This window comes from Sus scrofa, chromosome 9 (genome assembly GCF_054392235.1).
Source record: "Sus scrofa isolate SSC_HxYL_T2T_F1_AM1 chromosome 9, Sscrofa_HxYL_maternal_Yorkshire_Landrace_v2.0, whole genome shotgun sequence".
NCBI lineage: Eukaryota > Metazoa > Chordata > Mammalia > Artiodactyla > Suidae > Sus > Sus scrofa.
Window position 1 is genome coordinate 53,648,946 of NC_139391.1, and position 12,147 is coordinate 53,661,092.

At 53.8% G+C, this 12,147-nt stretch overlaps 4 protein-coding genes across 34 annotated transcripts in view; 3 read left to right on the forward strand and 1 right to left on the reverse strand.

Moving 5' to 3' along the window:
* On the forward strand, positions 1-7,680 carry FOXRED1 (FAD dependent oxidoreductase domain containing 1). Of its 26 annotated transcripts, none has more exons than XR_014814283.1 (12): positions 1-545; positions 656-2,298; positions 2,974-3,084; positions 3,858-3,976; positions 5,029-5,123; positions 5,371-5,472; positions 5,818-5,894; positions 6,077-6,237; positions 6,336-6,465; positions 6,691-6,795; positions 7,130-7,288; positions 7,389-7,680. XR_014814283.1 is itself a non-coding variant. In XM_084974222.1 (12 exons), exons 4-11 carry the CDS (start codon positions 3,951-3,953, stop codon positions 7,282-7,284), a joined length of 951 nt encoding a protein of 316 aa, XP_084830348.1. In that variant the 5' UTR covers positions 1-545; positions 656-2,298; positions 2,974-3,084; positions 3,858-3,950; the 3' UTR covers positions 7,285-7,288; positions 7,389-7,680.
* The window catches only part of ST3GAL4 (ST3 beta-galactoside alpha-2,3-sialyltransferase 4), a 1,054,305-nt gene that overhangs the window by 935,326 nt on the left and 106,832 nt on the right, over positions 1-12,147 (forward strand). The window lies entirely within an intron of this gene.
* On the reverse strand, positions 7,642-10,785 carry LOC146399919 (uncharacterized). Of its 3 annotated transcripts, none has more exons than XM_084976595.1 (3): positions 10,083-10,785; positions 8,456-8,569; positions 7,642-7,776 (listed from the first exon to the last, which is right to left on the reverse strand). In XM_084976595.1, the coding sequence occupies exon 1, from the start codon at positions 10,645-10,647 to the stop codon at positions 10,210-10,212; it is 438 nt and encodes a 145-aa protein (XP_084832721.1). In that variant the 5' UTR covers positions 10,648-10,785; the 3' UTR covers positions 7,642-7,776; positions 8,456-8,569; positions 10,083-10,209. The 3 variants fall into 3 exon arrangements, with proteins under 3 accessions (XP_084832721.1, XP_084832719.1, XP_084832718.1); XM_084976593.1 differs by having other exon boundaries at positions 10,027-10,785; XM_084976592.1 differs by having other exon boundaries at positions 8,411-10,785.
* The window catches only part of TIRAP (TIR domain containing adaptor protein), an 18,552-nt gene continuing 16,749 nt past the window's right edge, over positions 10,345-12,147 (forward strand). For 3 of the 4 annotated variants that reach the window (XM_021063114.2, XM_084976591.1, XM_003130060.6), the window contains exon 1: positions 10,345-10,438. The gene's annotated coding sequence lies outside the window, so the exon portion shown is untranslated. Of the gene's footprint in view, positions 10,508-12,147 lie in introns of all 4 variants that reach the window. The other variant, XM_005667493.4, reaches the window with a different exon arrangement.

The following is a 12,147-nucleotide window of genomic DNA, read 5'->3' on the forward strand; positions in this document are numbered from 1 at the left end:
AGTGTAGGGTACCCTCCCACAGCGGCCGGACGCTGGAGGGCCATGCTTCGGAGGGCGCTGTGGCTCGGCTTGCGCCGGGGCCTCTTGGGCCGGGAGCTAGGCACACGCAGAGGAGGCTCTACTCTGGGTAAAGTTGAGGGCAGCGGAGGGTATCATGGTTCTGGGATGCCCCCAATGTCCAGCCATGTGACCTTCAGGACTTGGGATCCCTGGCCACGCTCAGAAGACAGTGGGTCGCTGGAAGAAGGGATATCTTACCTGCCAGAGCTTGTACAGTCTGGACAGGTGTATGGATCCAGAGGTTGCCCTTCTCAGGTGACAAATCCCAGTTCGTTCTATGCCTGAGCTTACCGCCAGAATAACAGCCAGGGTGATTCATTGGTTTGATAGAAGTGCATTAAGTCCTGCTCGCATGCAGGATGCTGTTCTTAGTGTTGTAGTCATGAAAGAGGAAAGAAGAGAAGGAGGATTCGATATATGTTCTGGAGGTGCCTGAAGTGTAGCTGGAAAGGAAAGGCTTCAATAGACCAGTTCAAGGCTGGAAAGTTCAAGAGGAAAGAAGAGAAGGAGGATTCGATATATGTTCTGGAGGTGCCTGAAGTGTAGCTGGAAAGGAAAGGCTTCAATAGACCAGTTCAAGGCTTCAATAGACCAGTTCAACCCAGCTTAAGAGTTATGCCCTGCACTGCCAGGGGAGTAGCTAGTATACATGGAACAGATGCGAACCGAGGTCAGCCTTGAAAGATGATGTTTACTGATTCAAGGAAGGTATGATGTCCAGGTGCTGGAGAACTGAACAAAGGTTAGGAGAAAAATACTGTTCTTACGCAAGGAATTAGCAAAGGCCATCCAGATAGAGTTTGAGTAGTAGTATGAAATATAGTCTGGAGAGGTAAAATAAATCCAGATCAAAGAAAGAGTCACATGCTGCTGAGAAGAGTTTGAACTTGAACTGGAGACAAGACTCAGAGATTTGTGAGTTAGGTGTGAAAGTCAAAAGGATTCATGTATTCAAAACATTTATTAAGCACTTAGGAGGTACCAGGTACTGTGCTGGGCTGGCTATTTCGGTGAAGAAGGTAGAATACAGTATGAAGCAATCCCAGAGAAATGCAAGGTTGCAGGTGTGTTGCATGCTGCAAAAGAGCCATTCACGGAGCTATGAGATAGTGTGACAGGAGAACTTGGCATAGTCAAGGGGGCATCTCTGAGAAAATAATAACTGGGCTGAGATCTAAAGGAAGCAAGGGATTAACTGGGCAAAGAAGTGGGCACAGAGTTTCAAAGCAGAGAGGTCACCTGTGTGGACCCCTGTGATAAGAATGAGGAGCTGGGGCTGGAGTGTGCAGAGAAGACTAGGAGAATAGGAGCCAGATTGTACAGTGTCTTCAAGGGCCACGTGGAAAGTTTTGGACTTTAATCCTTAGAGTAACGGAAAACCACTGGAGGGTTTAAGCAAGAGGGCATGTGATTAAAATAGTGTTTAGAAAAAGATCATTCTAGCTATGCAAGAGGGAAATGAGTGGAAACAGCTGAGAGAAACAGTATCATGGTTTGTTCTAGGGCGGTGGTGGTACAGATGAAGAAAAAGGGAGAGGTTGGGGAGGTATTTAGGAGGCAAAGTCATCAGGACTTGATGACAGGACAGGAATGTAGGTGTGCTGGTGGTGACAGAATAAGCTGCTGTTCAGAGGGTCCATGCTCCAGAGGACACTGGACATCTTGGTGCCTGGACATCTTGGTGCCTGGGCTCAGGCAAGAGAAAGGTCTGCACAGAAGAGAGATATGTGTGAGTCGCCTAGCCTAGGGAGAGAGTAGAGAGGGTTAATTTTAGGAAAGGTGAATCTCGCTGGGCTGGGCATCATGCCCACAAAGGAAGAGAGACTCTGGCATGGAGACCATGAAGCAAAGCTAGGAATGCTGCTGGGTGCGGGCTAACCTTGTGAGAAGGGGTGACAATGAGAATTGAAAGCTCAGTGTCAGTTTAGCCCACCTTTTCCTCTGCCCATTCTCTAACTGCCCCCACCTCCTGGAAAGGAGACCTTCGGCCCTCTTTGACCATAACTGCATCCCACAGACTGGGATGGAAAAGTGTCCAATATTAAGAAGAAGATCCAGTCCATCCTTCCTGGAGGGGCCTGGAAGCCACTGTACGACACCAGCCACCTGCCCCCTGAACAAGCAGATGTGGTGATTGTGGGGGGTGGGGTGCTTGGCCTGTCCGTGGCCTATTGGCTGAAGAGGTTGGAAAAGCGGCGAGGTGCCATTCGGGTGCTGGTGGTGGAGCGGGACCACACGGTGAGGTCCGGGGTTGGGCAGAGTCATGAGACGGGCACCAGGGACTCAAGGGACGGGGGAAGGGGAGGAGAGGAAAGACCTCTGTCCTTGACGGTCCAAAGGGCAGGGACTGGGCTTTGGTCCTTGTTGAGAAATAGTCCCAGGTTCCTCCTACCTGGACAACACAGATTTTGCTTTGGGAAGCAAATTTGGTAGTGTTGGCTCTTTTGCAATCTCACAGGTCTGGCCTGCAGTCAAGCTGCAATTAACACAGTTATCGCAACCCCTTTTCAGGTTGTGTGACTTCCAAGGTTTTTGCGCTTTGATCGTTCCTGTCTACCCCTGCCAGTTAGTCATGAATCTTGCTCCTTTGACCATATGCCTCTATTTTCCACAATCAGTAAAGCAAATGTCCATCTGCTGCCTTGGACATCCAGCCTGTCACCATTTTGCCTGACTGTGCCCAGCCCTTTTTAGATGACTGAGCCTCTCTGCCAAGCACATCTGTTAATAAGGATTTTAATAACTGTTGCCCTTGTGGGGCTGCTGGTTAACTTGCACATGGGTTTATCCATGTCAACCCCTCTTAGATTATAAAGTGGCCAGTAGAACTCCCCTTAAATTTTTGGCATGTGTCTCTCACCCTCTATTATGGTGTTCTGCTCACATGTACGTCACCTTCTCTTGTCTCTACAGTATTCCCAGGCCTCCACGGTGCTTTCTGTGGGCGGGATTCGTCAGCAGTTCTCACTGCCTGAGAACATCCAGCTCTCCCTCTTTTCAGCCGAATTTCTACGGAACATCAATGTAAGTGTGATGAGATCGGGGGGTTGGTGGTGACCCTTCCATTAGCCCAGAGAGGGGAGCAGCCCAGTCGGTGGGGGTACTTGGAGCAGGAGTTCGAAGTTCTGGTTTTCTTCCCAGGGGCGGTGCCTGGAGAGGGCTTCTCCCTGGGTTGAGGCCCCCGAGCCTGGGGCTGTGGTAAGAGGTCCAGGAAAGCCCTCCCTCCCTTCTTTTCTTTTTTGCTTTTTAGGGCCACACTCTTGGCGTATGGAAGTTCCCAGGCTGGGTCGAATTGGAACTGCAGCTGCCAGCCTATACCACAGCCACAGCAGCACTGGATCCAAGCTGCATCTGTGACCTACAGCACAGCTCACGGCAACACCATTTCCTTAGCCCACTGAGAGAGTCCAAGGATCAAACCTGCAATTTCATGAATCCTAGTCAGGTTCATTAACCTCTGGGCCATGAAGGGAACTCCCCTCCCTCCCTTCTTGAAGTCAGCTTCTTCAAGGAGCTTTTTTTTCTTGGCTTTTTAGGGCTGCACCCACAGCATATGGAGGTTCCCAGGCTAGGGGTCGAATCGGAGCTATAGCCGCCAGCCCACACCACAGCCACAGCCACACCAGATCTGATCTTCATGTGCTGCCCACACCAGAGCTCATGGCAATGCCAGATCCTTAACCCACTGAGCGAGGCCAGGGACAGAACCTGCAATCTCATGGTTACTGGTCAGATTGATTTCTGCTGTGCTACAATGGGAACTCCAGCTTCTTCAATGAGCTTTTCTTTGCACACAGGAGTACTTGGCTGTGGTCGATGACCCTCCCCTGGACCTCCAATTCAACCCCTCTGGGTACCTCTTTCTGGCTTCAGAGAAGGGGGCTGCGACCATGGAAAACAACGTGAAGGTTCAGAGGTGGGCGCCTGGCACAGCTTCCATGCTGTGTCTCAGCTGCCTGCATGCAGTGGGTCCTGACTCACTTTAGGCACCAGGCTGATGGAGCTGACAGGACGGGGCCCTGCTTTCTAGGAGCTTCGTCTGTCAGGCAGACACGGGCAGCCCGCCCATGCCCCTGCTAATGCTGTAACACAGACAGCACCGCCACCGTGGTTCCTAAATTGCTGGGAAATGAGAACCACCCAGGACGTGTCCCGCTTCCTAAGTCAGGATCCCAGGGAGGGCCCCTAAAATCTGCGGGTGTTCTCCCTAAGAGCCAGGGGGTAAAGCTCGAAGGCTTTGCAGGCCATACAGCCTTTGTTACAAACAAAACCCTGCAGCTGAAGCACAGAATCACCCACCTACAAAAATACAAGCAGATGAGGGGCTCGTGTGAAAGACAGGCCATGGCCAGACTTGGTGATGCCGCCCCAAGTGGGTCTCATGACCAGTCAAGCGTGACCATCTTTAACAGGTACATCTATGAGTCTCACTGGTGACGTCAGGTCACATCCTAAATGCTTTACAAGTAGTTATTCATTTACTCATCACAATATCCCCATCTTACATGTAGGGAAACTGAGGCATGTGGCGCTAGTAAGTGGTGGCCCTGGGATTTGAACCAGGCAATCTGGCTCGTGACTGTGTCCTTCTAGTGCCTATGATGCTGCCTTTGGGCATCAGCATCCCAGAGGAGATAGTTATGCTGGTGAACAGGACTGCACTAGGAGGCAGACAGGAAGGCCATCCCAGGCAGGAGTGGAGGGAACAAAGTGACCCACCCTTGTTGCAAAAGTTCGTGGAGCAGTTAGGGGGTGCCCGGCAGTTAAGTGTAGCAGAGGGAGGATAGGGCGTCAGAGATGTCAGATGCTAAAGGGTCTCGGCTGGGAGCGGGGTCTTTTCTAGGCAGCAAGTTTCCGTGGGGACTTTAGGAAGGAGGAGTGCGGCAAATGGGGTGACTTGTGACTTGCTTCTGCCCCTGCACACTCCGCCTCTCCAAAACACGCACACACACCCACACATTTCTCCAGGCAGGAAGGAGCCAAAGTTTGTCTGATGTCTCCAGAGCAACTTCGGAAGAAGTTTCCTTGGATAAACACAGAGGGAGTGGCTTTGGCATCTTATGGTGAGGCTTGCTTGCAGAGGGGGCGAGGGGTGCGGGGCTTCAGGTTAGAAGACTCAGCACCCCCCAGCCAAGTCACGGAGGAGCGCTTCCCCCAGGCCATGCTGGCTCTGCTGGTCTTCCACAGGATTTGACTCTGGTTGATCAGCATGACTTTCCTCCACTTATGAGCCCTAAAGAGTTTGAGACACACGAAAAACAGAAGAGGGGGGTCCTGGCCCCTCTTGACAAGTCCACTTTCTCCTCACAGGGTTGGAGAATGAAGGTTGGTTTGACCCCTGGTGTCTGCTCCAGGGGCTTCGGCGAAAAGTCCAGTCCATGGGGGTCCTTTTCTGCCAAGGAGAGGTAACACGTGAGTCCGCGACCCCGTGCTCACCACTCATGTCCTCTGGCAGTCAGGACACTGACCTAGACGGGGTCTCGCCTTCACACACAGGCTGAGCGAGGGCAGGGGAGGTCCTGGGCATCTTGCCTCTCACTCCTGACTGGGTTTCTCCATGACTCGTGATCTGCTGGAAGAGTTGAGCATTCCTGTGCGCTGCGGCCAAGTTCATCCCTGTTCCCCCGTCTCTGTGTGCTTCAGTGTCTAAGGGAAGCTCCCAGCCTTCCAGCTTTCTTTCCTCATGAAACTAGAGGAATCCCCCTTTCCTTCCTCTTCAGGGCTTCAGGGGCATATTTTATTTTCTTTTTCCTATAGGTTTCGTCTCTTCATCTACCCACATGGAGACCATCAGTGGGGAGGAAGTGACTTTGAAAAGGATCCATGAAGTCCAAGTAAGTTCCCAGTTTAGGTTTCTTCTTTACCGAAGTGCAGAGGCGAGAACAGCAATGATTCCTTTTGATTTCCTTCTGCCCACTTCCAGGGTGGGTAAACTGAAGCTCAGAAAGTAAAGTACTGTTCCCAGTGGCCGTTGTGTGGGCCAGAGCCTCCCTCCCTTCCCCTCTGGTGCCCGCAGGTGAAGATGGACTGCAGCCAGGAGTACCAGCCTGTGGAATGTGCCATAGTGGTCAACGCCGCCGGGGCCTGGTCCGGGCAAATTGCAGAGCTGGCTGGTGTTGGGAAGGGGCTGCCTGGCACTCTGCAGGGCACCAAGCTGCCTGTGGAGCCAAGGAAGAGGTGCCTTTCCCAGGGCAGCTGATGGGTGGCAAAAGCAGAGTGGGGGACGGGGGCAGAATTGCTGTTCCCACCACTTCTAACATCGCTGGTCATGGCAGGTATGTGTACTTGTGGCACTGCCCCCAGGGACCAGGCCTGGAGGCACCGCTCGTTGCAGACCTCAGTGGAGTCTATTTCCGCCGGGAAGGACTAGGCAACAACTACCTGGGCGGCTGCAGCCCCGCCGAGGTAAGCTACGTGGGGCAGGGGTGCCAGGAGGGAGACTGTCATTTAGGAGTCAGGCTTCTTTGGAAGGCGCAGAGCAGGTATTGATGTCACAGTCCCCTCTGGTTTGAATTGAGGTCTCTTCCCCCACCCTTACCTACCGAGGGGACTGATGAAAAGGGTCAGTGAGGCCGGGCTCTGCCCTTGTGTCCCAGGCAACATAAGCCTTGTCCCCACCTCTCACCCCAGGAGGAAGAACCAGACCCAGGGAACCTGGAAGTGGACCATGATTTCTTCCAAGAGAAGGTGTGGCCCCCTTTGGCCTGGAGGGTACCAGCTTTTGAGACTCTAAAGGTAACTCAGAGGAGGGAGTTCCCATTGAAGCTGAGCAGGTTACGAACTCAAGTAATATCATAAGGACACGGGTTCAATCCTTGGCCTCGCTCAGTGGGTTAAAGATCCGGTGTTGCCCTGAGCTGTGGTGTAGGTCGCAGATGCAGCTCAGATCCCACATTGCTGTGGCTGTGCTGTAGGCCTGCAGCTGCAGCTCTGATTTGACAGAGGGCTCCGCATCTTGTGCCCCCACAGGTTCAGAGAGCTTGGGCTGGCTATTACGACTACAACACCTTTGACCAGAATGGCGTGGTCGGCCCCCACCCCCTCATCGTCAACATGTACTTTGCAACAGGCTTCAGTGGCCACGGGCTCCAGCAGGCCCCGGCCGTGGGGAGGGCCGTGGCAGAGATGGTGCTAGAAGGCCACTTCCAGACCATCAACCTGAGCCCCTTCCTTTTCACCCGCTTTTACTTGGGAGAGAAGGCCCTGGAGCACTGTATCCTCTGAGCCTGTAAGCACCTCACTGGGCCCCACTGCCACTGCCCCCTCTGTCACCCTGGCTCTAACTCCCGCTCGTGCTCACACCTTCTCACTGCTCAATTCCTCTCCAGCACCACAGGCTCTCCTCCACCCTCCTCTTGTCCAGGGCATCCTGCTCCCATGTGTGGCTAGGTGGGCAAGTGGACCACTGTGCCTGAGGCCCAGCCCGATGCCACCCACCAGGAGCCCAGCTGGACAGAACACCTCAGGACTGGCTCCTTCCTGGTACCGACCCAGAAGGACTGCCTCTGCCCCTCTCAGCAGACCCAGCAGAGCCCAGGCAGGGAGCATCCTGGAGCAACCCGGCCCAGATTACTGACTTGCCTCCTTGTTCATCAGTCAATAAATGTGATTAACTCCTTCCTTTCAGTCTTCCATCCCTTCTTCTTTTCACTTCACAGCCGTTGCTTTTGAAACACCCTCCTAGCCTTTGATAGGAGGCTGAGAGGAGCACAGTTCCTGCAGGGGTTTGGTTGTAGAGGGAAGGAAAGTGTTCATTCATCTAGTCAGTATTTATGGGGCTCCAACTCTTGGCCGGGCCTGGGGCTACATGTTAGAGACACACCAGCAGGCAGAGTATAGTATTTGTCTCCACTGGAGCCCCTGGAGGGCCCGTCAGGAACAAGGCAGGTAGCTGGAGGGACCCCACCACATCTAAGGCATGAGGCAAAGAGGATGCTGAAGCCATGGACAGAGGCAGGAGAGAAGCCTGGAGAGTGAGGTGTCCCACAGGCCCCGGTGGAAGATCAGCAGTATAAGTGCACACACGGGCCAGATTCAGTACCAAGAGGGTCTATGGGGACCTTAGGGGGGACAGTCCCAGGAAGAAATGCACTCAGTGGGGCTGAGTGCAGACCGCTGTTCAGAGGGAGAAGTGCCTGGGAATAGAGAGCTAGTCAAAGGCCCACTCCCGCCCCCCAAAGGGCCTCTGGGGAGAAGAAGGAAACAAAAGATGGAGATGGGCCTCCCTGATCATCAGCAGGGTGAGCAAGGGAGGGAGGGAGGAGAGGGCAGATGTGCTCCCAGGGGTTCGGGGTGAGGGTGGGCGGGGAAGAGCCAAGACTAATTAGATAAGCAGAAGAGGAAGAGCCACCTGAATGCAGAATGAACTTGTGCTGAAAGACAGGAAGGAACTTGCCAGGGCAGGGGGCAAGGACGAGGCAGGTCAAACCCAACATCCGTGTTAGCTCCGTACAGCACCCTCCTTTGGGCCCAGTATCCACTCATTCTTCCTTTAGTACAGACACTCCATCTGGGGTCAGGAGGAAAAAGTCCTTCATCAGGCTCCTTCCGCAAAAGCTATTTCCTCCAGGAAGCCAAAGGCCGCACTTGTTAGAAAAACGTTATGAATCCTCCACACTCCCACAGAGCTTCATTCAGGCTGCAGGAAAGCACTTACCTTTGCATCTGTCTTCCCTGTTACACTGTGAAAGGCACTCAGGGCCAAGCCTTCACCTTCCTCCCAACATGGAGCTTGCTCTATCCTTGGCTCTCAGAGTTCTTACCTGAGTTCCTCTCCTCCCACTGGAGCCAGATCCAACCCTGGCCAAAGGGAATTTCCAGTCTAATGGAGATAAGCTACTTGAGCACCAGGCCAAATAACACTAGGTACTGGGTGGGGAGGGGATTTCTGGGAAGGAGATGGGAAGGGCAGGGATGGCAAAGCTTTTCCTGCATAAGCTGAAAAAATGACCCTTTCCAGGAGTTCCCTGGTGGCCTAGCAGGTTGAGGGTCCAGGGTTGTCACTGTTGTGGTGCGTTGGATCTCTAGGCCCGGAACTTCTGCATGCCGCCGGCACGGCAAAACAGACCAACCGAAAAACACCCTTGCCAGAAGAGGGGTGTTTCGAAGAGCAGAGCTGGGAAAAGGGAGGGCACTCTTGAGCAGAAGGGACGGCAGAGTGTGGGCGCAGCCCAGGGAAAGCGGAGGGGTACTTCCTGCAGAGTAAAAAAAGCCTTCCTCCGCACCGGGCACAGGGCTAGCCGTCTGATGGATTTTATCTCATCTACCCCTTCCCACAACACCAAGAACCAGATACTATCATTTCGATGAGGAAAGTGAACCTAGACAGGCCCCACAGTTCCCAGGGGTCTCATTTCTTGCACAGTGATAAGCCCTGGTGGTGAACCCCGGGACTGACTCCTGACCCTCCTATAAGGTCTAACACCACCCCGCCTCCCAGGATCAGCACTAAATCCTGCGGATGAGTAAGAAAAGCAGGAAATCTGATTGCAAGGGAGATCATGAATCTTAGATCGGCCCTATTAAATCCATCTCCGCCCTAAAGCATTTCACGTACACAGCAGGAATGTTTTCCAAATAGGCATTCGGAGGAACACCGCTCAGGAAGAGATTATTTCTTGCATTGTGAAACAGCCACGTTCTATTTCCCCGCCTTGGTACTTTCCAAAGTTCTTCAGCATCTCAAGAGCGTTAAGAAGTCCCTCCACTCTAACCCAGGACTCGCCATAGTTTGCCCCGCACACTCGGCCCGGCTGCCTTAGCGCTCAAAGGGCAGTGCGGGCCATGTGATTGGACATGAACAGGGGGACGCGCCAGGCACGGTCGGCCCTGGAGCTACCTTCACGGCTGCACCGCCGGCCTGCCTCTCCGCGTTCGAGACCGGAGTTACCACTTACTGTGTGAGGCCTTTGGGAAAGTCCAGCCTCATTTTCCTCCATTACCTAAGGAGAAAAGAGGTATAAACACTCCCCTTGCAGAGTGTTGAGCGGTCTCATGAATGAGATAAGGGTTTCTTTCCTTGCCTGCGACAGAGAACCCGAGACTGCAGGTTCTCCCAGTGGGTTTCCGGGAACTCAAGAGTAGAGACTCATCTCCAAGCTTCCGCTGGGTCCGTGGCTGCACAGATGCCAACGGAATTTCCCGCCGGCTTTAGTGACGGGGCGCGGAGGACTCGGCGGCAGGCGGGCCGGGTGCCACCTCGGGTTGAGCTCCGGGCGCGGGAGCGGCCGGCGGAGGAGGGGCCGCGGGCCGGGAGCCTCTGCGCTTCCGGGGCAGCGGGCGGGCGCCTGCACTTCCCCTGAGCGAGCGGCGGGCACCCGGCCGGAGCCCACGCCCGCAGCAGCGGCACCGGGGCAGGACCCGACGCCCCCAGGCGCAGGTGAGCTCTCCGCAGAGGGGCGGGAGCGGGGTAGCCTCGCGGGCCAGGCAGTCCGGGCGGCCCCGGCAGGTAAGCGGAGGGGCAATCAGGGCCCCGCTCGGGCAGAGGACCCTCGCGTCCCGCCCCGTTAGCGTCCCGATCTCCCGTCCCCAGTCCCGGACTTGCCCCTTCCTTGCGGCACCTCTGTTTGGTTCACCGCCGCCCTCCATCCGCCCTTTCACCTGGCTGCCCCGAGCACCCACAATGCGGAAACGGGGTGAAAACGCGCTCAGGAGAGAGCTGTCACTTTCTCGCCGAGACGCTCGTTCAGGGAACCCTCCTTGAGCGTGAAGAGCCTGGCGCAGTCAGGTGGCTTCAGTCTTGAACTGTAGGTTTGTTGTCTCCCAGTCTCCTCGCCTCCTTCTCTGTTCTGGTCACAGCCTCTCCCTCTGCTCTTCTGCTGGCCTTTGTGACAGTGTTTCAGCAAGAACACGGCTTTATTTGGGTTTAAGGGCCTATCGAGGGATACCTTCCCCAGTCATTTCAGGAACGTATACCATGGGTGACCTACCATCGAATGACCGCCCTGAACAGAGTCAGCCCTGGCCCGTCTGCTGGAGACATTAGGAACCACGCACACACGCAGACAAGTGCAGCTCTGAGGTGGCTGGGCGGCGGGGGGGATGGAGTACGTTCTCCATCCGGCTGACACACCTAACCCAGAAGACATGGAGGGTCTGGAATGACAGGGGAAGTTACATGTAGTTATTTTTAAAACCTTTTTTTTAAAAAATCGAAATACAACGTACATACAGAAAAGTGCACAGACCTTCAGTGTACAACTACCCAGTGTCACATAATGAACATTCCTGTGCAGCCTGCGTCCAGGTAAAACACAGTCCAGATGCCCTCTTATGCCCATTTCCAGTCATTTCTCCTCAGGGTAATTGCTCTCCTGGTGTCTAACATTGTGAAATAGTTTTACCTGATTTTGAACTTTTGGCCCTTGGAATCATACTTCTGTACTTTCTGTGTATGATGTTTTACACTCAATATATAGACTGACCCATGTTGCAGTTAGCAGAAGTTCATTTATCCTCATTGGTGTGTAATTTTGCACTGTGTGAATAGACCAGTTTATTTCTGCATTCTACTGGATACTCGCATTGATGGATATGGGTTGTTTCCAGCTTGATATTATTTCATTTTATTTTTATTTACCTTTTTTTATGGCCACACTTGCAGCATATGGAAGTTCCCAGGGTGGGGGTTGAATCCAAGCCACAGCTGCGGCATGGTGGGATCCTTTAACCCACTTCACAGGGCTGGAGATTGAACCCCTGCCTCCATCTGTGCAGCCTCCTGAGCTGCTGTAGTGGGATTCTTTTTTTTTTTTTTTTGGCCACCCAGTGGCATATGGAGTACCCCTAGCCAGGGATCTGATCTGAGCCACAATTTCAACCTATGCTTGCAGCTGTGGCAATGCCAGATCCAATTCCCACTGTGCTGGCGGGGAATTGAACCCAGCGTTCCCAAGACGCCTCAAATCCCGTCGTGCCACAGTGGGGAACTCCTGCAGTGGGATTCTTTTTTCTTTTTTTTAGGGCCAAACCTGCCCCATATGGAAGTTCCCAGGCTAGGGTCCAACTGGAGCTGCAGCTGCTGGCCCACACCCAGCCACAGCAACAGGGAATCGGAGCCTCGACTGCCACCTACACCTTAGCTTGCTG